The sequence below is a fragment of the Carassius gibelio genome, chromosome A8 (assembly GCF_023724105.1).
Source record: "Carassius gibelio isolate Cgi1373 ecotype wild population from Czech Republic chromosome A8, carGib1.2-hapl.c, whole genome shotgun sequence".
Classification (NCBI taxonomy): domain Eukaryota; kingdom Metazoa; phylum Chordata; class Actinopteri; order Cypriniformes; family Cyprinidae; genus Carassius; species Carassius gibelio.
Window position 1 is genome coordinate 25,459,368 of NC_068378.1, and position 28,000 is coordinate 25,487,367.

The following is a 28,000-nucleotide window of genomic DNA, read 5'->3' on the forward strand; positions in this document are numbered from 1 at the left end:
CTATCGCCCGTCCTCCGCATTGGGAACGTGAGCCATAATGGCTTCAGTTGCACCATATTCTCGCAGGCATTATGGGATAAGGGCGGAATTGTAGCGGTTTCCGGATTCCCTGGATTGGGCTGCTAAGAAGAAAGAAAACTTGGGAGGAGGGTAAAAAAAACTCCTGTTTTTTGAGTTTTATCACGCATTTATAACAGGTAAGGGCTTCTGGCGGCTGAAAAGTTAGTCAAAGTTTCTTCGCGCTTGTATCCAGAAGTGATGAATCACTTTGTATCAAATCCCTGTGTGGCTCGAGTAACTGCTACATGTCAAAGTTGATACAAAGTTAATCTGGAAAGAAGTTGCATTAAATAACATAGTTGTATCACTCGATACTTGGTTTCCCTGTTTGAAACTGTAAGATAACTCGTGTTTTCTGTTAGTGTCAGTTTTTAGATGTGTTGTGTGCACTGAAATAAAAACATTTTATCAGTCCGGGTGTGGACGAGAAGGAGGTGTTTCCACTTAAAACGAGGTGCTATAAAAATGTACCCAAGGTTATCTGTTGTTTCATTTATAAATTACATTGGAATTTGGCATTATGTGAATTAAGACGTTTTCCTCAGAAAGGGGTTGCCGATCTCTGCCTGGAAGCAGCCTCCACACTTTAACATGCAGCCAGCAGCTCAGTGTATGATTCAGTCTTTTGTCATTCATGAGAAAATCATACCTGTTTATAAAGCACTGTCATATGTAAGATATCATGGACCTTTCTCTGTGTTTAAGTTAGAATGTGAAAGACAGTAGTTGGTGCTGAAAATATAATAGTGATATAGATGTGATTATTGCTTACATATGAATATTACTATTATATAATTAAATTTATTTTCCAAATGCTTTGTAGTAGTACTATACAATAACAGTCAAATAATTTAACGTGGTGATTAAATGAGCAAAATACAGCATAACAAAGGAATATTTACCATGCATTTAGAACTAGGCCTATAGTGATGATGCCCTAAAAATAAATGCAAAATTAAAAACTAGCCCAAAACACTTTCTGCTGGGTCTCAGGGGGTAAAATATGTTATAAGAATGTTTCCCCTTTATGATAAGGTTATTTCTGAATGATCATTGAATGTTCGAAACAACCTTTGTTTAAAAAAAAAAAAGATTGGTTATGTCAAAGATAAAGAAAATAAGCAACATTCCATTTTTATCAGTTTGCAAACATCATGTGAATGTTACTTAGTTTTTTTTCTGTGTTAGCCAGAGTTCTCAGATTGTTTTACTGTTGGCTGGGTATTTATAATGCAATATTTATTTCTTTTTATTTCAAGCTGAAAAAGTATTGTATTCATCAAAATTATATCTTTTGACTCGTGTTATGTTTAAATAACCCTGAACCTCAATAGAAGTGGTCCAGAAGAGTTAACCAAGGACTGTTAACCGTTTATCGCAAATGTGCTTTGTAAATAAGAGTCTTTTGCTTCCTTTAGCAGTCCTGGAAAGGTTTGCTTTGTAGCATGACATTTTGGGGGTTTTATATCACATTTTAGTATTCAGAGCAGAGGAAGAATGATTCGAAAACAGTGTTTATTTATTTTTTTGTGATTATTTTGTGTTAATAGAAACTGTTTGAAGTTGAAACAAAACTTAAATCTGATTAAATATGTGATATGTTCAAATATAACATAATATTTCATGATGTCTTCAGAGTAGCACAAAATTAAGTAAACAGAAATGCTGCCATTCATAAGTTTGGTGCTAATGATTTATTTATTTATTTTTAAAATGTTTTTAAAATAAGTCTTTTATGTTCACCTAGGCTGCATTTATTTATTCAGAAAAACAATGTAAAAGGTAATAATGTGAAAAATTATTACAATTTAAAATAACTATTTGACTTTTGAAATATATTTTAAGATGTAATTTATTCCTGTGATCAAAGCTGAATTTTCTGCATCATTCCTCCAGTCTTCAGTGTCACATGATCTCCGGAAATCATTCTGATATGATGATTTGCTGCTCAAAAAACATTTCTGATTATTATCAATATTGAAAACAGTTGGGCTGCTTCATATTTTTGTGGAAACGGCGATGCATTTTATTTGTCAGGATTCATTGATGAATAGAAAGTACAGCAATTATTCGTTATAGAAATCTTTGTAGCATTATAAATGTCTTTACTCTCACTTTTGTGCTTTTTGCTCAATAATTTACCCTTTGAAAGCTGAAAACGCAATGACTAGGCTGTGGCTGACAAATCTCCCTAGTTTAAACTTACGTGTCTAACTCCGATACACACTGGAAACTGAAGATTGTCTCCGCCATCTTGGCTCTATCAAAGTCTTTCTTTCTGTCTTTCCTCTTTATTCACACCTTTAACCTCTCACCTCTCTTCTTTCTCACATCTCATCCCGCTCTTACATAACAAAGATGTGTTATTTCCGCCCTTTGTCTTGAGATTCATTCATCAATATGCCACAGCTGAGCCGCTCTTCAAAGGTGAAGCGAATCTGGCCCGAGGTCATGAGGCACACGTTTCACTCATAAACTCTAGTGCTGCTTTGAACGGTAGTTCGGTTGTGAAAAATCAGCGCCGGCCATCAGTAAACCAAGCTTTCGGATCCGACTGACTGTATATGTGGCTTTCCAGTCACATGTCTCATGAGCTTACAATCCACTAAGCTCCATCAGGGATTCTGTTAAGAATCTCAAATCCATTTTTCCCCTTTATCATAAAACCAGTAAATCTCATAAGTCAGGTTACAACCTACAAAAAGGTGATGAAAAGTTGAAAGCTGGTGTTTTTGTTCAAACTTCTCTTGGTTTTGAAGTTTAATGTGTGTTCATGCAAAAATGTGTGACTGCTGTGCCGATAATGAGGCCACTTGATTAATCTGCAGCTAGATTATCTTTGCAATAATTGCCAGCCAGCAATAACAAGACCTCCCAGAGTGTGTATGTGTGTGTGTATGATAAAATACGGATTGCATGATTGTCCTGTATTATAAAAGCAACACTGCGATGCCCACAATCTGACGTACATCATGAATTAGTTTCCGTGCTTCCCTGATTTGATTTTTTTCTGTCTTGGGAGCAGAATCACTAATGCTCATAAAAATGAATAGCTCAAATTCAACCTTCTTTGTTGTTTTGTACTTATTTTGTTTAAGTAAAGTTAGAGTCAAATAGAAACGCAACCTAAATCGGATTAAACATTGTGTAAAATCTTCATATATTCACAAAATTTCAATGCATTATGACTTTTTAGCATGGAACAAAATTGCTGGATTAAACTGAACACATGCACATGCACTCTTCTGCTCACCAGGGCTGCATTTATTTGATTAAAAATACAGTTAAAACAGCAAAGTTGTGAAATATTATTATAATTTAAATGTAATTTATTTAAAAATTTAATTTATTCCTGTGATGCAAAGCACATTTTTCCTGCCTCTGGAATAGAAACATGTATGATCATAAAAATTAAGAACTTGCATGCATGTTTTCACAGCATGATGACTTTTTGTAGAATTTGTACATGTACATTAATGAAGTCTCTTCTCTTCTGCCCCCCAAGGCTGCATTTATTAGTTTAAAAATAGTTAAATAAGTAATATTGTGAGATATTATAATTTAAAATAACTGGTCCATTGTTGAATATATTTTAAAATGTTATACATTAACAAAATGGAAACAAAACCTAACAAACAGCATGCAAAATATTCAAATAATCACTACATTGAATGATTATACATATAGAATATTCATTTTACATTTTAGAATAGCACGCATATAATACAGTTTAAATGTTAGGAGTCAACATTTTTTTTTTTTTAGTGTCTTCTGCTCACCATTTATTTGTAAATATTACTATTTAAATATTACTGTAAAAACTGTAATATTATGCAATATTTGAGTGTTTTCTGCTGTAATATATCTTAAAATGTAATTGATTCTTATGATGGTGAAGCAGAATTTTCTTGTCTTGGGAGTAGAAACACTCGTGATCATAAAAATCTGTCAGTATTACATCTGACAACATGCTTTCACTGTGACGACTTTCAGCCCGCTGTCTCTGAATCAAACACACTTTCACTTTCAGAGTGTTTCTGGGTGGTTGTGTGTGTGTGTGTGAGATCTCTCATTTATTAGGAATGGTGAAAATGGAGGAAAGCATTTCCAGGAAAATGAAAGATAAACAGCATTGTTCCCTCCCTGTCGAGACCCTCGCTCTCCTCTTGATGTCTAACACACTCACACACAACAGTTTGTTCCTCATCAGTATTTTTAGTTTTAGTTTTTAGAATGAATTTATTTTGATTGTGTAAATGAAATATTCTGTCATTATGTGTTTAAACAACATACACTACTATTCAAAAGTTTGGGGTCATTAAGTCTTTCTTTAAATTCTTAATGACCCCAAAAATTAATACTTACATTCAGCAAGGATGCATTAAATAGAACAAAAGTGACATTATTAATATTACAAATTTTTTTCAAATAAATTCTGTTTTTGTGAATTCTCTATTGCTAGAAAACGTTGGCCTATTAAGGTTTACAGAAAAATATGAAGCAGCACTGAGCACAATATATTTTATACTTGTTAATAATCAGAAATGTTTCTTGTGCATTTAATCAGCATATTAGAATTATTTCTTAAGGATCATGTGACACTGAGGAGGAATGGCTATAAACTAAGTATTCAATAGATATTATTAAAATATATTAAAGTTAAACCTATTCTAAAAGTCTTAAATGTATTTATTAAATTATATCTATCTATCTATCTATCTATTTTTCTTCATTTAGTTGTATCATCAAGTGGGAGCATCATGTCACATGGAGAAAAAGGAAAGGTAAGATTCATTTTAAAGGTGAAGTGTGTAATTGTTTTGGATATTAAAATGTTTAATGTTCATAGTCTTTGTAAATATGTCATTAATATGTATTTTAGCATGACATGTTATGTCAAAGTCTGATTAAACCAATGGAGTGAGTTTGTGGGTGGGACTATCAGTTTGCTCAACCAATAGAAGTTGAAGGAAGCGTTTGGGAGATAATGCTTTTATCTAGTTATTATGCTTTTGCATTTGGAGTAACATACTTCACATTTAACTCTTAAACACGTACATATTAAACTTTATTTGTCTCAGTGTAATCGTTCTGATGTGTTTCTAGTTGCCTGATGCTGCAGGATATGTGGGATTTGCCAACCTGCCCAATCAGGTGCACAGGAAGTCTGTGAAGAAAGGCTTCGAGTTTACACTGATGGTAGTCGGTGAGGAACATATAAACACACACATGGATCCAGACAGACACACACTGTGCTTTTAATTGTCTGTTATTTGTCATTTCAGGAGAGTCTGGTCTTGGCAAATCAACCCTGATCAACAGCCTCTTCCTGACTGACCTCTACCCAGAGCGCTATATACCTGGAGCAGCAGGTAAAACACACACACACACACACACACACACACACACACACACACACACACGGCTCTACTGAGGTCTTCATTGTGTCCAAGACTGAAATGATCCCTTGCGGTCATGAGAAAAGCCTCTGTAGATTAACTTTTTTTCACCTGAAAAGTATGTGAACACTCAAAACGCACGTAAATATATTTCTTAGATAATGAAATATCTTCGAATATTTAAATTGCAGTATTTCTGTGGGTCTTGAAAGTTGTAATTCACCTTTCCACAAATGAAAACCTTAAAGGGATACTCATTTGAAATTAAAATGTTGTCATTAATCGGTTACCCCCATGTCGTTCCAAACCCGTAAAAGCTCTGTTCATCTTTGTATAAAAATTTAAGGATGAAAACCTGGAGCTTGAGACTGTCCCATAGACTGTCATGTAAATAACAAAGTCAAGGTCCAGGTATGAGGAGTCATCATCAGAATACTCCATCTGGCGTCAGACGTGCAATCTGGGTTATATGAAGCGACAGAAACACTTTTTGTAAGCGAAGAAAACAAAAATAACAACTTTATTAAATAATTCCTTTGTCAACGGCTTCCTCTGTGTCACTCCATATCACTGTATGCTGCATATGCTCTTCTGTGTCAGTCGTGCCACAAGGATGAAATAGGATTTTTTCTTTGCTTACAAAAAGTGTTCCTGTCCCCGCATTTATATATTTATTTTATATTTCATGTAAAATTGAATGAAAAGTAACAGGCGGTGTTTTCAAACTAAGTTTTCTAATTAAAATGTATTTTATGCTCCCTAGACAATAGACATTACATTTAGAGATCATATTGACTTATATGTTCCCTTCCATTTATACCTTAAATTTCCTTTACTTTAAGTCTTAAATTTACCATCATAAAATCTACAGATACCCTTTAATTGTAAAACAGACAAGCATCTTTCAATAAAACATTTCACAAATAGAGGTGTTTTGTTTTAAATTATAATTTAAACGACATTCTGTTCTATTCTATTTATTGCATATTTCGCCTAATGCAATGAATTAAGAACTTTTTTTTTATGTGTGTCCAAATGCTTTTTCGTGTAAAGTAATATTTTCTTCAGCAAGATGCTACTCCCGGTGGAATGCAGAACATTTCTGATTTAAATGCTCAATGTCTATTCAATACCTTTTAAATCTATCTGTTGAGCGTTTTGTCTATTAAAGCTCTCTAGAGTAAAAGGTTGTTATCAAGAAAGCAATCCCATCTTAAGCCCAGGGCTTCCTCCCAGAGGATCTCAGAACATGCTCATTTATCTGTTTCATGGTGCAAATTTTTTATTTGATTTGTCTTGATGTGCCTCCTCAAGTGTTTCTCTGAGCCTGAGTGTTTTGTTCTGATGGGTTTTTTTTTGTATTTGCAGAGAAGATTGAGCGCACGGTCCAGATTGAAGCGTCCACGGTGGAAATCGAGGAGAGGGGAGTGAAGCTCCGCCTTACTGTGGTGGACACGCCTGGATACGGAGACGCCATAAACAGCCAGGACTGGTCAGTATGTGTTTACTTGTGGTGGTTTTGCACTGAATGGTACGGCTCGGATCGGGTCAGTTCGTGTTTGCACTGCAGTTTAGTACCGCGGGATCATAGACGTTGTTATAGTTGTGCCACCTCTACTGCCTCGATCTCCTGAAAAACTTTTCATTCCGTGTCGTCCCATCAAGCTCTCGCTGGATCCACTCCTTGGCTATCAACGAGAGGAACATCTGTACTTCCTCTACAGACCAGTAAAGCCGCTTTTTTTTGTTGTTTAAAAATGTGCGCTCGTTCGAAACTAGGGGTGCTCCGATCACGATCGGCCGATCATTATGCGTATCTCGTCAGTAAAGCCAGTTATCTAATCAGCGGTTAATTCCATCAGGTGCATGATCGGAGCACCCCTATTCAAAACTGTTGTGTTTTCAATGAAAAAAAGTCACGTTCGGTCCTCTAGAGAGTCTAGGGTCTCGTGTTACAAGTTCAATAACGCATGTAGTAGTGATTCTCTCCGTATGGTGATTCTCTGTAGTAGTGCCGTGCCGTACCATGCAGAGGAAAAGTGGCATTAGCTAAACTTGTCCTGAGGAGTGAGCTAAATCAGATCAAACCTCCCTTTGGAGACATCTGGAGACGTCTTCAATTAGAAGAATGATTCATACTTAAAATATATGTATTTTAATAACATATATACAGTTTTAATTGTTCTTGGAGATTTTAGCAAAGCAAATCTTTCCCGCGATCTCCCAAAATACAAATAGCACATCACAAATCACATCAGAGACAGTAATATATTGGATCAGTTACACCACAATCAAAGATGCATATCACTCTGTCCCACGGGGAGGGTCTCTGATCACTGTCTAGTTCGTCTTATACAACCTACAGGCAGAAGCTGAAATCAGCTAAACCTGTAATAAAGACTGTTAAATGATGGACTAATGAAGCAGAGCCACAGATCAGGATGAGCTCACAGAGACTGTAACTTCATATATCAGCTAGTGAGGATATGTGCATCAACACCAGGACATTCCTATCATTCAATAATGATAAAGCGTGGTTTACTGGGAAACTCAAAACAGCTTCGTCGTGCCAAGGAGGATCCTTACAGAAGTAGGGATAAAATATTGTATAACCAGGCCAGAAACAGACTAACAAAAGATATCAGAGTGGCTAAGAAAACTACTCTGAAAAGCTATAAAAACAGTTTTCATCCAATGACCCGGCATCAGTATGGACTGACCTGAGTAACATCAGGACACCATTCCTGTGGTCTGTGGAGATCAATAACTGACTGACAATCTCAGTAGAATATATAAGAGAAGTTATCAGAAAACGAATAAGAAATAAATAACAGCAATAAGCCATAACGATAAAAGCGGCTGTTTGTTTGCATGATTTGTTAAATATTTAAATCCAAAAGCATTCATGTTTTACTATAATAAGTGATACATTGATCATAATTAATTAATTTATCAGGATTGAAAATTAATCTCACAGAAATAAAGCATTATGAACATAGCCTGCTTATTCAGTCGAGTCTGTTTCTGTTGATTTGTATTTACAGTAGCCTATATACATCACATTTAGAAAGAATTATAATTTCTTTATTTTTACAAAAGCTCCAGAACAAAAAACATCATTATGTTTTTCTGACATAGGTTACGAGGAGCTTAACTCTCGAGACAAGGTTTGTGACAGATAAAATATGCTACTAAATAAATAAACGATCATTATAGAAATTAAGAAGCTGACGTCTGATTTCGAAGTGGTTGCATTTACCATATTTACTATGTTAACGTTAATGCCTAGCGTGCATAGTCTTTTGCATCGCTTATGAATATTTCTGCCTTCTATGGTGATAATAATCCACATCAGATCAAGTTATTTCAAACACCCACTGCTGACAGAATTGAGTTTTGAGCTCAACTTATTTGAAAAAGTTTTTAATGCTGTTGTTAAAGCTGTTATCTTTCTGAAATGATCCGCGGTGCAGACGCTCTTCAGATGCAGAGAAACTCCACCTTTGTTCATAATCACTCCACTAACCCCAGCTGGCCCACGTTGGCCCAAGGTTTTCATCAGGCCATTCTCCAAAAAAAAGTTCTCCAAAAAAAAAGGATAATAATTTGAATGTATGAATGCATCTTGATATGTTTGGATGTTTCTTTAAAGCTGAAACATTTGGAGATGTTAAGATTTCTACCATGCAAACTGTCTAACAGCAAAATCACAGCATGCAAATTAAAGATCTGTTGCTTAAAATAAAGCAGTAGATCTCGACCAGATGCCATCTTGGCCCATTCCAACTTTTCATTTCCCCTAAACATAATGTGTGTTTACTATTGAATGCACTTGCATCAGTGCTGATGTCGTGTCTCTGAGATAGATGAACAAGCCGTTTATTATCACAGATATCTACCATTAAATTAGACCTTGCATTTAATTATGACCTCTTGAATGGTAGACTGGACTGGTTATTCATTTAATACCCAATGTTTTGCGTTTGTGTATCTGCATAACAGAGATTATTTACACAATTGCACTTGACTGTAGACTGGAGGCAGCTGTTGTCTCTTGTTGGTCTATTGGTCATTGAACCCTGCGGAGGAATGCTTAGAAAGTCCTGTTTGAAAGAGCAATATCCTCCCCATCTCTTACCCACAGACTTCTCAAGCTGATGATGAAAATGTGCCATCCACGTTACCTACCTACTGTCATGTCATTTCCTCATGCCATGTCTTCTTCTCCTTCAGCCTCTTGATAAGGCTGCGGTCTCAGTGCCTATTCATGCATGAGGTCTATCAGAAGACGCAGAAGAGGCTTAGTTCTGGTTAGGGGTTTAGTTGCATTTGCAGTATTTTGTTTAGATAAGTCTGGTGACTGTAGAGCAAAAGGGAAGCTGGTGGCGAGACTTTAAATAACTAAGAGTTGATGTATTCAACAGTTATAGTGAGGCTAATTATAGTTAAAAATAACTTACGGTAAAATCTGATCTGACTCTTTCTGTCTACAGCAAGCACAACTGATCATCTGACCACATGACAAGTTGACAACAAGCAACAAAACTAACATCAGATGTCATCTCCTTTGGTGTTGATTCCCGCATTGTGTTTTTTAAGACCATGAGAAACACACTTTTGACTAGTGCATTGAGTGTTTTGTATTGAGTGTGATCAGACAGTGTGTAAATTTTTCTTTTGGACGTTATCTGTTATCCCACAGGAAGCACGCACAGATCAACACGAGCACTGGAGTTTTTTCAGGGTTTCTGCTGCTGCTTCGAGCACAATTATGTTAATGACTGCAAAAAGTGGATGTTTATTTTGCCTTTTTTTTAATCATTCAACGCCTCTTTTTTAGTTTTGGTTTTAGTTTCATTATTGCTGTATTACTCATCCCTCCAACATTTAGGAGCATAAATTATATATGCACTACCATTCAAACATTTGGGATTTTTTTTTTAAATTTGAAAGACACCTGTTCTGATCACCGAGGCTGCATTTATTCAATCAAAGATACAGTACAATCAGTCATTTTCTGAAATATTAATACAATTTAAAATAGCTGCAATTCATGCATGACGTCTATCAAAAGACACACAAGTCACTTAGTTCTGTTTAGGGGTTTAGTTCAGTTTGCAATATGTTGTTTAGATAAGTCTGGAGACTGTAGAGCAAAAGGGAAGCTGGTGGCGAGGCTTTAAATAACTAAGAGTTGATGCATTCTACAGTTATAGTGAGGCTAAATAGTCTTTTTTGTTGTTGTTGGTGAATTAAAATAAACGTCAGCTGAAACAAATTAAAATGGAAAAACATTTGTAAAAAATTATTCCAGGCAAGCCAGCATTTCTCATTTTAGTTTTAACTTGATGTTTTAAAAACTAAAAGTTAAAAAAATTAAATAATAATAAATAAATGTTTTGGTTATTTAACCTTGTGTACTAAAAAACTAAATAAAAATAGAAATAAAAATTATTAAAAACTGATTAAATATGTTAAAACTAAAAACAATTCTGAAAACAACTAAATTATTAACAATTACATTTAAAAAAATAAGTTAACACTGGTGCATGTGGTCAGTCTATGCTGGACAGGAGCCTGTAAACATGATGTTGTGGAGCGGTTATATAAGCTTTATTTGGACAGTGTTTTTTGTCATCATTTCTAAGTGTGTTCAGATATCTCATGATTAGATAGTTTTTTTCATATTCGCATCCTATGCTTGTTTAATACAATCACAAGCTTTTATGTCTTAGTATTTCCTTTCAGCTTGTTCTCTGATATTTTTTTTCTGTTCCACAGCTTTAAGACGATCATCCACTATATTGATAATCAGTTTGAGCGATACCTGCATGATGAGAGCGGACTGAACCGCAGACACATCGTTGACAACAGAGTGCACTGCTGCTTTTACTTCATCTCTCCATTTGGACACGGGTAAAATGCACATTTTCTACCTTTCATCATCATCAGTCAATAAAACATTTTGTTCTTGCAAAAAGTGGCTTTAGCCTTCAATTAAGGCCAGTTTACAGTGAAGGTATGCATTAAAGCAACATCAATCACCAACAAAAACCACAGGCGAAAATTTCATAAAAAATTTGCACTTTAAAGTTCAAAAGTGACATGAAGAAGTTATGGAAAGTAAGAAGTGTTTTTTACCTGTATGTTTTGGGGAATGTGTGGCATTTATTTGATCATATTTTTTTACAATTTTTTTTAAATACTTCAAAAATACTTTAAAATTCAATAAAGATATGTTATACACAAAGTGACATTAATCTTCCATCAAAAATTACAGCCAATTTTTTTACAAGCCTCTGAGAAATGAAAAGCCGAAAAAATCACGTTAACTGTTCACACTGAGCGTGATGATTAAAATGTTCATTGGCCTTGAATTGGCAGCAAAAAAATGCAACCAAACAGTCACATGATTCCAGGGTCAAATTTGGTGGACATATACAATAGGGCTCGAAAGTTTGGGCACCCCTTGCAGAATCTGTGAAAATGCGAGTCATTTTCAAAAAATAAGAGAGATCATACTAAATGCATGTTATATTTTATTTAGTACTGTCCTGAGTACGATATTGTAAAGATATTAACATTAAGTCCACAAGACAAAAATGCTGAAATTATTAAAATAACCCCACTCAAAAGTTTGGGAACCCTTGGTTCTTAATACTGTGTTACAGTATACATCTTGTTTCATTCAGATTCATTCAGATCTTACTGACCCACTTTTTGATTTGTGCTTCCATTTGTGCTTGTTTTCCCAGCTTGAAGCCTCTGGATGTTGAATTTATGAAGGCAATCCACAGCAAAGTCAACATCGTCCCTGTGATCGCCAAAGCTGATACGCTCACGCTGAGAGAGAGAGACCGTCTCAAGAGAAGGGTGAGGATCTGACTCTCTCGGTCTACAACAAGCACAACTGATCATCTGACCGCATGACTAGTTGACAACAAGCCACAAAACTAACAACAGATGTTATATATTTGATCTTCTTTGGTATTGATTCCAACATTGAGCTTTTTAAGACCATTAGAAACACACTTTTGACTAGTGCATTGAGTGTTTGGTGAACAGACAGTGTGTAACTGTAGCGTGGGGTGTGTACATGCATTCACACACACTATGGACTGTGTCTGAAGCAGGGTCAGATGTGTGTCAACCTGCATGCTCTGCAGGGTAAGTTGGACACTGATTATGTGGCATTTTTCTGGCTCCACTTCTTTTGGACGTTATCTGTTATCCCACAGGAAGCATGCACAGATCAACACGAGCGCTGGAGTTTTTTCAGTGTTTCTGCTTCTGCTTTTAGCACAATTATGTTAATGACTGCAAATGGTGGATGGTTATTTTGCCATTTTGTTTAAAATCATACACCGCCCCTGTTTGAGTTTTGGTTTTGGTTTCATTATTGCTTTAATACTCATCCCTCCGTTTGTAAAAAAAGACTTTTAGAGAGTTTAAAAACACAAATGTGTTGCATAGAAGCAACATTTAGGTGCATAAATTATATACACACAGTTTGGGGTTGGTAAGATTTTTTTAAGGTTTTTGAAAGACACCTGTTCTGCTCTCGAGGCTGCATTTATTCAATCAAACATACAGTAAAATCAGTAATTCTATGAATCATTAATACAATTTAAAATAACTGTTTTCTATGTGAATATATTGTAAAATGTATTTTATTCTTGAGATCAAAGCTGAATTTTCAGCATCATTCCTCCAGTCTTCAGTATAATACGATCCTTCAGAAATCATTTTAATATGCTGATTAGCTGCTCAAGAAACACTTCTTCTTATTATCAATGTTAAAAAAAGAAAAAAAAAAGATACATTTTAATTTTCAGGATTCTTATCTATAATTTGAATTTCAGTTCTGTTTGTAATTAGATACGAAACTGTAACATTATGAATGTCTTTACTATTACTTTTGAACTAAATCTGCCCTCGCTGATTAAAACTATTAGTTTATTTAAAAAAAGCACAACACAAAAAGTCTTACTGACCCCAAACTTTATACTTTAAACTTATAAATAACATGGCTGTAATTTAAGTGAGCAACTTGGTCAACTATAGTAGTTGCCTTAACACTAGCTGTTTTCATCTTAGGTTTGTGTCTTTTTACAGAAGAAAAATTTGCTTTCATTGTGTCATGGTGTTGTTTATATAATGTGAAGTCTTCTGCCTTTTCCTGTAGCTCAGCGTGTTGCAAGTCATTAGATTTTACATGACAAAAGAGCCTTAACGAGACAATAGTGTAGCAATTTGTCCTCCGTCCCCCACATTCACTAACCTAAACCCCTGCTAAACCCTGAGACACCTGCTGATCAGTGACTTACACCAGATAAAAGCCAAGTAGTTACCCAACTCTTCTCATTTATGTCTTGAGGTTAGGCCATTCTGATTAGACGTCCCAATTGACCTCTGTCAGCATCTTATACGTGTGTGTCCGTGCATGTAACCATCGCCTCATTACTGAAAACGGTCTGTTTTAGATAAGACTGATGGAATCTAGTCCACATCCTGCAATCATTGCATGAACGTGCATCTAATTCTCAAGGAAATACCAGTTAAACCGTCTCCACCGTCAGCCGTTTCGAGCTAAATGACCCTAACACATGACCTAAGTCAGTGTGTGTGTTCTTTGCTGTACAAACGTGGGGTTTCTGTCACTCTTGATCCAATGCACTTCCTCGATGGCTCATAACACACAGAAAGTCACAAGGCTTCATTGCTTGGTCCATTTTTAAACAGGGCTTTGGATACTGAATGCTTGTGTTTTTAGTAGTTCCCTTTATTCGCCTACTCCTTAGATGACAGTTTTCTATTCCTGCAGGTAATTTCAAAACACATTTTCATGCTGTTTATTGCTCATATGATGAAATTATACAGATGCTATTAAGCTCAAAAAAGGAACTGAAATACTATAAAATTAGTCCATACAGCTTATGCATCACAAGTCTTTTAAGGTCATACATACACTACCATTTTTTGAAAGAAATGAATAGTTTAACTCCGCAAATACACATTAAATTGATCAAAAGTAACAGTAAAGACATAATTATGGGTGCACCAATAACGATCATGCGCTCCTGTACTCATGTACTCATACTCGTGCATGTGAAAAGTGCTGTGTCCAGACAAATTTTACTGTATTTTTTATTTTAAAAAAATACAGCCTTGATGAGCAAGAGAGACATCTTTTGAAAATATAAAAATTCCTACTGACTCTTACAGAACTGTAAATTATCGTTCTTTGTGAAACAGCTGCAAAAGTAGTTTGTTATTAATCTTTGGCTGTCAAATCTCATTCTCACTAGTTAATAACAGAACATGCATGTTTATGGCCGAACTTTTCCCTTAAGCTTTTTGTGAACAAACTACATGTTCCTATTGCTGAGAATCACACAACTACTTGAAACGTTGATTGTTTAGAACCTGAATGTAGGAAATTGCTCCATCAAACCTGAATGTCAGTGTGAATGAATTGGAGGAAGTTTAAACGCTTGTTCTTTTCATTGGTACCTCCACAAATGCTTGAATCCTTTTTTTTTGTTGTTGTCAGAAAAGGAGGAACACACCCTTCAAATTTTTCTCTACCTTATCTTTTCCAAAGAAGCCTGAGGTAAACTCTTGGACACAACTTCCAATCATCGACTCTGACTTATGTGGAAATGCAAGTCAGAGGTTTAGTATTTCCCACTCTATTTCCCATAATCCTGCCATAAGAATGACAAATAACCCATTGTTTCCTCGCGGTCTGACTGATATTTATGTTCGATTTTCACCCTCACTTTCTCACCGTGATTGCTTTGCTCTCATTCTCTCACAGGAGAGATCTGCGCTCTTTCTCGCACCATCATGAAAGGGGAAGCAGCTTGTGTAGAACAATATGGCCTTCCTGTAATGTGTCAGACAGATTGGCAGGGAAAGCGGGTCAGCGGTGTGCAGGAGTGTTTTCTGCTTATCTGAGACCAGAGTGAGGTCATAAAACCATGAAATATGTAAAATGTACTCGAGGGACGTTTAGGAGGCTCTCACTTCCTGTCGTAGGAGTAATGTATACCGAAGAGCAGCAGATCTGGTCAATATGAGAAGGAAAGCCGAACTGACGCACATCTGGGGCGCGTATTCTCTAGTAGAGTTCAATGTGATTCCTACAAGCCAGATTGTAGGTGCATTGTTGTGTTTGTGTGAATTTGAATGTTATTGTTGATGTTTGCTATGCTGCAATCCCCATCACGCTCATATCTCAGTCTCCAAACTATCAAAGCTTTCCTCTCTTTGTCCCTTCGGTTGGCTTAATGGGAGAAATGTACCAAAGCACCAGCTCGCGCTGTATGAGTGTGAGAAACCTTTCCTTTGCCAACCGTTACCAGCCTTGTTGTTTATAAAAACACAGTGGGGACGAAAAGTCTGAGAGCGCTTGTGAAAATGCATCTAATTTTTTATTTTTTTTTATTAACAGAGATGATTTTATTACAAATTATACCGTCAGCATAGCACTTTGTGTGAAAAAAGATGTATTTGAGAATCTGTTTGCACTTTTGCTTAAATTAATAACATCTTCAGCCCTGATATTTCTGATCATTCAATAGAAGCAAGAAAATATGATCAATGACATTCAGTTACTAATATAAATAAATATAATTTAAATAAAAAATTAGCTACTATATATATGTGTGTGTGTGTGTGTGTGGGTGTGGGTGTGTAAAAAATGGCTCATTCCAATTCTGCAGAAGGCATTCAGAATATGTTACCCAAATAAAATTGACAAACAGTAAGTCTTTGAGAAGGGGTTTATCAAGCTAGATGGTGCATTAGAAAATGGGCTCATCTCCTGTTTCCAAAATGCATCACAATGTGCTTGAAAAAGCTGTAAACTAATCACACAGTGCACAAGGTGCAAACAACCGTACACCTGTTTCACACTTTCTCCATCTGCAGTGCGTATGCATTGCATATTTTTTTTACGCACCCATGTTAATGGATTCCAGTTGCGTTCCAGGAGCGTTGCGTCTGCAGCAGTGCAGCGATTGTTTACGTACCGAGTAGTGAACTGCAAACGCGTCCTGTGTGAAAGCACATCGAGTCCGTGCTGCACCACATATGTAACGCACACGGACTGCATACGCACTGCAGACGGAGTATGTGTGAAACAGGCGTGAGCCGTAGTTGGGGTCCGCGGGGACCTGGTGGAGGTTGTACCAGTGGGACCTGTTTGAAATTGTTTAATTTGTATGTTTGATTATTTTTATTTTTTTGTGCTATTTACACAACGTTTACGTTTTTTTTTTCAAGTTTGTAGGTGTCAAGGTACAGAAACCAAATAATTAAATGTAAAATAGCACTGGATAGTCTTTAATGTAAAAATGAAATATACAAGCAAACCTACATTTATTCAGACACCTTCAACATTTCTCACATTATTACAGTTTTGCTATATATATAAAAAAATATATCTGGTGTCTGAATAATTTTTGGTTTGACTGTTAAAACTACAAAGTAATTCAGTCAAGAGCAGTGAGTGATTTTCATTTTCATTTTCTTGGATTAACATCACAGCAGCCAGTCGCTAAATTAGGCGCGGTTTAAGAGACGATGAACGCATCCAATATAATACACATCCCATTTTTTTCCTCAACTGTTTACTTTCACTTAAGAAATAACTGACAGATTTTCGAGCATAATTTCCAAGGTGGATATTTTGACATATTTTTAATGTATTTGTCGGCACAAGAGCAAAAATAAGCAAATTCGATGTTCAAGTGTTTTGATACGCCTTTCTCTGCGTGAGCCCTGAACACCAGAACACCGCAAGTACTCAATTGGGCTCTTTCACATTTTTTTGTTTGTTCAAACTGCGATTTGTATTTGTTCGTTCAGGTGCAGGAGGGACTTTGAGGAGAACTTCGCAGAAGAGAGCTCGGTTCAGTGTCGCTGTCCGTGATACTTGGCTCTCGATCTCTCTCTCCGCACCGAACACAGCGCGCGAGTAACCAGTTACTCTGTTCATCTTTTCTGCGTCTTGTGTTTGGATGCTTTAATGTTTAAATTGACAAGCGATAAGGCTTAAAAACATGTGAAAAAGATAAGCTTTTGTGACGATGCGCAGCAGTTACCCGTCAACTGTCCTGGGCATCTTTTTAGGCTGTCCTCAGCGAGTCAGTTATATAAAATATCAAGGTGAAAGTCATCATAGCTTGCTTAGTATAGACCCAACTCCCAACCAACTTTGAGAAGAGATTAACGGCGATATTTTTTTTTTTATCACCCGATAAAAGTCTCACGTTAACGCAGCACGTTAACGCCGATAACAGCCCACCACTAATATAATTTACATTATATAAATACATATCAGAATATTTTTTCATTATTATTTAAATAATTTTTTTTAGCTTTGCTTTACATTTTTTTACATTCTCACATTTTCTGTGTGTGTGACTATATATGATATAATTTATATTTATGGAATTACATATACAAATTAATCATAACTGAATATTTTGTAATTTTAGTTTTTTACTATTTAAGCATTATATATATTTATGGAAACAAGTTTTCAATGTTGTCTCAGAGTTCCTGACCTCACGGTCTCCGTTTATGATTTTGTGGTCATACAGTCATTGTCTAAACACAGGGCTTTGGTGTTAAACATGCTGTTTACTGTACAGTGTATGAAACTCTTCTCCACAGAGCAGTGAGGTCACTTTGTTTTCAAGGCCAGCTCTTCATTTGACATTCATCTGATATTGTTATCATGTCACCCTCAACTGCAGAACTTAAAAGGGTGGATATCTCATGGTGTGGGTATGACTATGAGCACATTCCTCCCCTAAATGAGGGTGGGGTTATTTATTTGTGTTCTCAGGCAGAATGATTGCATCCTGGAGTTGCAGCTCACACTGTCCAGTACTGGTCACATAAGTGTTCAGTTACCATGGCTTGACCTTTGTTTAACACTCCAGTTGGTACAGTATGTTTTCTTTTTAAGAATAGAGTGGCCATAAAACAGGGACAAACTTTTAGTACAACCTTCACTAAGAATGGCACAATCAAATCCAGTTCCTGTTGAATAAACCTGCTCTCATAGAAGCATATTTAAGGTTTTTAATTTAAAATTCACACAAAAATATTTTATTCCATGTTGTTCCTTATTTGTTTCATAGTGAATTGCTTTTATAGAATACACAATGAATGTTGCACTTGTGAAGTATTTCAGGCCTCACAAAGGACAAAAAAGCACAGTGAAAGTGGTCTAGAGTCGAATAATGATTAAACAATGAATAACTGAATAATGTAAACCATGAATAAAATTGCTAATTTCCATCTGTTGCTCGCACAAAGCTATCATACGACTTCAAAAATCATTTGAACGTACTGTTATGTGTCCTCCTAAATCTCAAAGCCTCAATGACCAGTTTCTTTGGGTCTTCCACAAATTAAGGTCTTAAATAGGAGCAAAAAGTTTTAAATTCATAAAGTCATGGCATGAATATCTCTCACAGTAACTTTGCCTGGTTTACCAATACAAATGTCTAAATAACCTTAAATCAAGTTACATTTAATTGAAATGCAAAATGTCGAAGTCCTGTTTTCTGAGAAATTAAACAAAATTAGGTACGTTTGTGCTTAAAATGTGAATCTTATGTAAATGGGAATGCTTCTTAATGTGAATCTTTAAATTAAATTGGTTTTTTTTAGCCTTTTGAGTGTGATCAGAATGTACATTGGTGTAATGCAATGTGTTTACGCAGTTTAAGGTAAAAAAAAAAGCACATTATTTTCCACAAAATGTACATTATTGTTACTCCTCTATGCCCCGCCTTTCTGAAACGAGTCGATTTGAATGAATTTTCACTTTTATAAAGAATATCTCTTTGAATTTGAGACTTTAATCTTTGCAACTTTACGTATCTTCTGTATGCAGAAATAGCTTTTAACACTAGCATGAAAACATGAAATCGCATCAGAAATTGAACTCTTTTTTTTTTTCCTTCTTTATTGACATACAGCTTTGGGAAAGACATGAAGATAATTAAATAATGACCGTTCATAACATGCATGTAAATTTTTAGGTGAACTGTCTCTTTAAAGAACATTTCCTCGATGCTTTCAGCCAGAATATCAGCTACAATTAAATTCTGACTGTTCTAATAGAATTGTTCATACTTATATTGTAGCATTGCTGAAGGCCTCAACACACACACACACACACACACACACTCATCCCTGACAGGAATTTGCTGAAATGAGCGACTCCTCACGTCCCGCTGTTTCAGAGATGCCGGATTAACATTAGCCCTGGTACCGACACACACACACACACACACACACACACACAGGTCCGAGTAATTGGTCAGTCCTGTTGAGTTTCTTTTAGAAATCTATAACACCCCTGTGTGTGTTTTTGTGTGAATGAAAGGGCTTCTCGAGCCGCAGGTAGCCAGTGGTTTTATCCAGAGACAAGGGATCACAGTTAAGAACTTCACTACTTTGTGGTTCGACACACTTTACTGCTGAATGGGAACTTTTTCACTATTTAATAATTGTACATGCTGCGCTGAGCTGTAATAATGCTGGTTCCATAAGCCTCAAACAACATCTTCACTAAAAACAAAATGTTATTGTGTTGAAATACTCGGTGTAAAGTCTGTAGGGAGTGGTTGGGTAAAAAGTTGCGTATTCATGCTGAAACCTGACCGTGTGAAACTACTGTTTTGCTCCCTGAAGTATAAGCTCATAATTATTGGTCTATAGATAGGAAAACTATATTTAATTTATTTTGATGTGTTATGTACTTAAATATAGTGCCTGTCAAGTTTGTGGCTCCTATTTTTATGCATGTGACCAAATGTTTACAAGCCTCTTTAGTCGTGCAATGTTACAGTATTTAGTAATTTTAGAATTTTTACTTAAAACTGTAATCGGGTTCATTTTGTTTCTGACCTAGTGAACTATTTTCCTTTATATTTAAAGCATAGTCTGGCTCTCCAAAGGATTCCCAGGGTGTTTAGGAACTGTGTCTATATGCAGTTGTGCTGCTTCATATTTTTGTGGAAGTTCAAAAGAGTTCAAAAGAACATCGTTTATTTGAAATAGAAACCTTTTGTAACATTATAAATGTCTTTACTCTCACTTTTGATTTAATTAATGCTTCCATGCTGAATAAAAGTATTAATTTTTCCGAAAAAATGTAGACAATAAATCTTTCTTTTTACATGCATTCCACCAGATTTGGTCAAGAGTGCAAGTGCAGCTTGATAGATAGAGGACTTGGATGAAAAGACTCCAACATCCAGCCCTACTCGTACCTCAAATAGTCTTGCTCTTCAAACACATGGTCACGACTCATAATGCATCCTATGACAAACAAATTACAAGCTTAATAGGTGAAACCCACTTCCCTTTTAAGTTCAGAGCCATGGAGAAACCCCTGTACCATTGTTTCAGACTCCAGGTGCCTCTGCTGACCACGTGAACATGCTGCCAATCCAAACACACTGAGCCTCAGAGAAAGACAGGCAGAGTAATGACTGTGTTGAGGCCTGCACTGATAAGTCACATCAAGATTCTCAGTGCTGGCAATAAAACTGTGGAAATTCCTTGTTTCTGTACACTATTATCAGCGTGCAACTGTGTGAAAGGTTCTTGATGCTGTGCTTTTACATGCTAATATTAACGGTCAGCAGAGTTGAATCTATAAATTCATCAATTTTCATTGCTTTTGCAATGTTGGTCAATTTACACTATAATATATATATATATATATATATATATATATATATATATATATATATATATATATATATATATATATATATATATATATTAGAATTATTTTTAGATTTTATATAATTTTAGTTTCATATTTAGTAATTTTATGTTCCCTTTGTAATAATTTTATTAATTTATTCTTTCTTGTTTTAATTTTTGTTTTTCAATTGAGTAATAACAGTATTTTTTATTTAATATTTATATTTACATTTTGAATGCTGTGTTTCAACAATTTACTGACTATTGCTTTTTGCATTATGATGATCGTTTTTATCTGTTTATCAATTTATTGAATTAGCTTTTACTTTAATATTTTCATTACCAATCTACTTATTTGATGTGTTTGATAGTTATACTTTATTTCAGTTTTATTTTTATTATTTTATTTTATTTTAATTTTAGTACTTCAAATACTATAAATAATTTTTACAATTTAAACATATTTCAGTTGGCTGCCAAGGCATTTTTATTTAATATTAATTATTTCAGGTAATATTTATATTTAAGTTGTATTGCAGCTTTTTTTTTTTTTTAAAGTTAACAGAAGTGTTTTTTGTAATAGTTTTAGTTTACGTTAACAACCCTGATGTTCGCATGCAATTCGGCTTTTGTGTTGTGTCTGTGTTGCGAATCCACATTTTGCATATTCCTAATCTGCTTTTCTTGTTTCGATTTTCATGTACAGTTACATCTTAACTCCCTTTCCCATTCCAAGTCTCTATTGTGCCATTTTTCTTGGTTTATTGTGAAGCAATGTGTTTATTTTCCCATTTGGACATCAAGTCATACAAAATTTCAGAAATTTCTGCATCCATATCTGGCATGAATGGGAAAGATGGACCCTCATAAATCTTGCACTTTTATTCCCTTCTTCATTTCTTCAGTTAGGTTTGATCAGGTGATGCACGTTTACGATCATGCACCAACTGTACATGTTTATTTGTACTCAGAACACCCAACAATGACACCCACACAAACAATAACACACACACTGTCCTGTGCGGCCCAGTCTTGCTATGAAAACAGGGCTAGTCATAACAGGAGGGGGTTTCTGTAAAGCAACGCTTCCCCGCTGAGATTACATGAAAGCGCTGAGAATGTCAGGAAGAGGTTGCTGGTGGCGTTCTGGGCGTCACTATGTAATGGCATTGTGAAGGTGCTTCTTAAAAAAACAGCTTTGAAGTTAGAAAAATAAATCCTAATGTCTGATCCGCCACAGGTGCTTGGGAAATGTGTTTTTCTTATCTAGTTTGACAGAAACAATGCTACTTTTCATCCTCATATTCACTTAATCAGTTTGTTTTGACACACTGAACTGGAAATATCTCCCACACCGCTTTGCATCACGGTCTGCACAGGTTGAGGTTGAGTTCGGTGTTTGCTGGAAATCACGTGGGGTAAGTGGGGTGAGTTTTTCAGCTCTCTGCTCAAGATCTGTCTCAGGCCTGATCGAATCTGTTATCTGCCGCTGACTGACACCAAACAAACCATGTGTGGATCCAGTAGATGGTTTACATTGCGTGATTCATCCGATTCCTGTTAGCATCAAAGAGTTTCCTCAGAGCTCTCTGAGAATGTTCCAAATGACAGCGTGCTGAGAGAGCTTCGGAAGTTCAAAACATAAACTGTTTGAACAGGAATGTTTTGGAAGAACATTTAGTGCAATTTCAAAACTGTGAAATGGTACTGGCATCATAAAATATTCTACAATTGCCTTGTTTTTTTATTAGAGCAGTGTGTGTGTGTGTGTGTGTGTGTGTGTGTAAACATACACCAAACACACACACACATATTGTTAGAATATTTGTTCAATTCATTTATTTGAATTAATAGTAATTTAAAGTTTTTAATGTTGTATTTCAATAATAATAAAAAAAATTGTTTTGTATAATTAACTTCATTAACCTATTATATACTTTTTTTTTTATTAATACACACATTTATATGAATAAGCCAAGCCATAAATGTATTCATCATGATTTAATATTAATAATATATATATATATATATATATATATATATATATATATATATATATATATATATATATATATATATATATATATTCATTAATATTTTAATTTTTAAGTGTAAGTAATATAATGTTAATATTATGTATAATTATATGAATTTAAATTTTAGTTTAATTCATATATTTTTGTGTTCGTAATTCTAATTCTAATTCAGTCACACCAGGACCACACAACTCTATATGTTAAGGTTTATGGTTTTTAAAAAAGGTTTTTCTTTCGTCAGATTTTGGATGAGATCAGTGAACACGGGATCCGGATCTACCAGCTTCCAGACGCTGATTCGGACGAGGATGAAGAATTCAAGGAACAGACGCGTGTCCTAAAGGTCAGAGGTCAAAGTGTTTGTTCATTATCGGTCCTGTAGCACTGCCTGACCTCCTGAAGGCTTTGACTGAAGTTGGAGTGTGTTTGTGTGCAGGCCAGCATCCCGTTCGCCGTGATCGGCTCCAACCAGCTGATAGAGGTGAAGGGGAAGAAGATTCGTGGACGGCTGTACCCCTGGGGTGTAGTGGAGGTGGAAAACCCCGAGCACAACGACTTCCTCAAACTGCGCACTATGCTAGTGTGAGTACACACACCACACATGTTGAGGTGTCTTTACCTCCTGAATATGAGAGATGTGAGAGCAAAGGCAGAAAAAGTTAAACTCTTTAAATGACCTTTTCCCCTCTCTGACCCTTAGAGGTCAACACGATGATTTGGCTGCTGTACATTCAAGACTATTAGATAGAAATAACCTGATATGTGAAACGAGTAGCAAGGCTGACCTAACAATTGTCGGTTTGCAAAAAATTGTACAAAAATATTCAGTTCCAAAATAATAATATGACCATTGAAACTTATGCATTTTTGATGCACATTTTCACCCCAAATTCTTATTAATTTAATGAAAATCTATGATTTATTTGGTGTTTCTCATAAGTCGAGAGTCTCTGTGGTGTATTTCAGTGAAAAGTGAAATACATTTAAATCAGCATAAAAATGTTAAATATTTTACAACAGACCACCATGGTGTGTAAATACTTTCATAATAATGTTTTAAATCATGTAATGTTTATTTGAAAGCCCAATGAATTAGTTTAGGTTTTTTTGCACGACATTGAGAAATTTAAGTAAATGTTCTTAATTATCATGAATGTGATGTCTCAAAGAAAAAACTCTATTGGTGGTAAAATAGCTTTTTAATTTATTTATTCAAAAATATAATTTCTTATTTAGCATGCATTTAAATAATGAATTATTGTAAGTTTTTTTGTTTTGCACAACATTGAGAAATTTGAGTAAAATGTGCTTGATTTATAATGAATATAATGTTTTATGTATAATGTAAAATAGGCTTTAATTTCTTTATTCAAAAATATGATTTCTTATTTTATATTTATTTATATATTTAAATAAATGTTTTTGTGCTACTTTAATGATATATTTAATAAAATGTACTTTTAACATTCATTTTACATTTTAATGAATATATTGTTTCAATTAAAATAAAACTCTATTGGTGGTAAATAGGCTTTAATATTTTATTTTATATAAATGTAAAATTTTCATATTTGAAATAATATGAATTAGTGTAGGGTTTTTTGGGACTACTTTACAGATCAAGTAAAGGAAATGTGCTTAATTTATCATGAATATAATGTATCGAAGAAAAAACTGTAACTGTGGTAAAATATGCTTTAATTTCTTTATGCAAAAATCTAAAAAAAAATTATTTTGGCTTGAAATGACCTTGATGGTCATATATTAACTATATATCGATCTTAAGTGTTCGTTTGTCCCTTAGTGTCCTCTGCTGACGTGTGTGTGTGTGTGTGTGTGTGTGTGTGTGTGTAGAACTCACATGCAGGACCTGCAGGAAGTCACTCAAGATCTCCACTATGAGAACTTCCGTTCAGAGAGACTAAAGCGAACTGGCAGGTAAGACAAATCAACGAGCACAGCCTCAGATCATCAGCCTGTGCATGAACTGTATATCTGTTGGCTGTGTATCTGTACTGAAACTCTGTGTTCCCACAGGGCGGCTGAAGAAGATGTGATGGACAAAGACCAGATCCTCCTGGAGAAGGAAGCTGAGGTTGGTCACTTACATATATGCAGTTGAATTTGTGTTTTTGACAGTCGACTAGAAGTTTCCTTCTGTTCTACCTATCTTTATGAATATATTGTGTTTAATTAGTGTGGTATTCTGTCCTATGGGAACGTATATCGCAGTCAGGTGTGGACGCAATCAGAGCAGTTTGTAAACATCCATGTCTGCACAGGAAATGACACACAACATACAGGGTGTTAATATAAACAATGAACAATCTCTTAATATTTAAAAGTGCAAAAGGGGAGGGGTTAAGGTTTAAGGGTATTTAGGGGATATACAATATCATAATACCAAAAATGTGACCCTGGACCACAAAACCAGTCTTAAGTTTCAATTTTCTGACAATATTTGGCCGAGATACAACTGTTTGGAATCTGAGGGTGCAAAAAAAAACAAGATATTGAGAAAATCACCTTTGAGTTTGTCCAAAAGAATTCTTAGCAATATATATTAATCAAAAATAAATTTTTGATATATTTATTGTAGGAAATTTACAAAATATCTTCATGGAACATGAACTTAATATCCTAATTATTTTTGCCATAAAAGAATAATCGATCATTTTGACCCATGCAATGTTTTTTTGGCTATTGCTACAAATATACTCCAGTGACTTAAGACTGGTTTTGTGCTCCAGGGTCACAAATATACACTAACAAACATAAGTGAGTTTTTAGCAACATTGTCATCATCATCAGTGATGTATTCAGAGGAGAAATTGTATACAATATGTACTCTAATTATCATCATTGTTGTAAAAATACAAAAAGAACGGTGATATTGTGAAATATGGTTGCAATGTATTAATTTATTCCTGTGAAGCACAGCTGTATTTCCAGCATCATTCCTCCAATATACAGTCTCACATGATCTTCAGAAATCATTCTAATATGCTGATTTGATGCTAAGTTATAAATGTTATAAATGGTTAATGGTGTTCAAACAATCAATAATTGTTCTCAGTGTTGCTGCTTCATATTTTTTGTGGAAACCATGTTACTTTTTTAGGATTCTTTGATGAATAGAGAGTTCAAAAGAACAGCATTTATCTGTAATAGAAATATTTTGTAACATTATAAATGTCTTGAAACATAGAGACACAGTCGATCTGTTTTTCCTCTCTCGCAGCTGAGACGCATGCAGCAGATGATCGCTCAGATGCAAGCTCAGATGAAGATGAAACCAGGAGACGACTAAGTGTGTGTGTGTGTGTGTGTGTGTGTGTGTGTTGTGGGAACAGGAAGTGCCATCTGACTGGAGGTTACTTTATCCTACCCATTTCTAAACACTATTTGCTTGTTGAATCCCTCATGTTTATCAGATTAATGGAACGTAATGTTAATGTCGTCTAATTGATGTAACCAATCACTCATGATCACAGCTCCGCCCATACGAACAACTGCAACACTGAAACAAACAGTCCATTATCATGACATTTAATCAATTGGGTTAAACACTGTTAATAATTTATATAACCTGTAGTCAGTCATGGTTTCATTGACAATGTTCAGCATATGTTCATCTGTAGATTGATTAGGGTTTGTGGTCCACCGGAGACTAGATGTTTTTCTGTGCCAAACACTTTTTAAGCTGCTGGGATTGAACCAGTCATGCATCAGGCTGGCATATGTTTACCAGATCTCCTTGTCAGTACTTTATTAAGCATATACAGTATATATATTCCTTTGACCTTAGATACATGGGTTAAAATAAGAGGACGATGCACTGGTAAATGAACCCGGTCAAGTTTACAGTTTTATCAAATGCACGGGTTCATAATCGTCATGCATTCACAGACGTGGATTAATATCAGTTTGATGGACTGGTTTATGAAAGTGTGTTTGAAAAAGCATTGTGTTTAGCCCATACAAATCAAAACAGATGCTCTGATCATATTTCTTTGAAATGCGTTTGAAATGCATAGTGTTGATTTGAGCTGCACTGGGCAGCACTTCCCTCTGGTGGACTACAGAAAAACAACCTGAAGTACAATAGAAGGCACATAAAGTGACAATTTGCCTGCATCATGAAAAAACTAAGACCACAATTGGACAATCTAGTGACATCATGTTTGCATTTTGTCAATAATACAATATCTTTTTGAAAAAGGATTCGGTTAATAGAGCGACTCAGCAAATGTATGTAAGTTCATTTTTTTGATTCACAGAAATGCCTTAAAAATGCCTTTAAGAGACAATGCACACATTTTCTTCTTTTAAACTTATTATGTTTTTTTTCTGTAATTTTTATTGCATTAATTTCACTTTATTTACTACTTAACCATTAACTTCTACCGCAGTGATCTTTATAATAGCTGGAGTCTTTATAACTGTATGTTTTAAAAGTTCATCTAAACGGTACAAGGTCTAAGAAACGGACTGAAACGCACCATCACTGCCTGCACATCAATGTCCGAGACCTTTTACAGCATTATAATGAGTTATTTGCTCATTTTTAATGTCTGCTGTAAACACACTGATTTTGTTTTGTTGTATTTGTGGTACAGCCCAGTTATTTTGTCTCGGTTATCTCCTGTTTAGGCCTTTTTTTAAGTCGTTGTGCGGTACAGTATTAATGCTTACTTCCCTGTTTCACATGGTCCTTTTTGTATTTGCTCATGTTGAGAAATAAATAACTTTCTGAATCAC

At 35.1% G+C, this 28,000-nt stretch overlaps 1 protein-coding gene across 1 annotated transcript; it reads left to right on the plus strand.

Moving 5' to 3' along the window:
* Positions 1 to 63: 63 nt before the first annotated feature.
* Positions 64 to 27,999, plus strand: LOC128019014 (septin-2). The gene is made up of 12 exons (XM_052604949.1): positions 64 to 197; positions 4,798 to 4,844; positions 5,167 to 5,266; positions 5,346 to 5,432; positions 6,828 to 6,951; positions 11,241 to 11,375; positions 12,215 to 12,332; positions 23,481 to 23,582; positions 23,676 to 23,821; positions 25,094 to 25,177; positions 25,277 to 25,334; positions 26,481 to 27,999. Exons 2-12 carry the CDS (start codon positions 4,821 to 4,823, stop codon positions 26,547 to 26,549), a joined length of 1,047 nt encoding a protein of 348 aa, XP_052460909.1. The 5' UTR covers positions 64 to 197; positions 4,798 to 4,820; the 3' UTR covers positions 26,550 to 27,999.
* The last annotated feature ends 1 nt before the right edge of the window (position 28,000 follows it).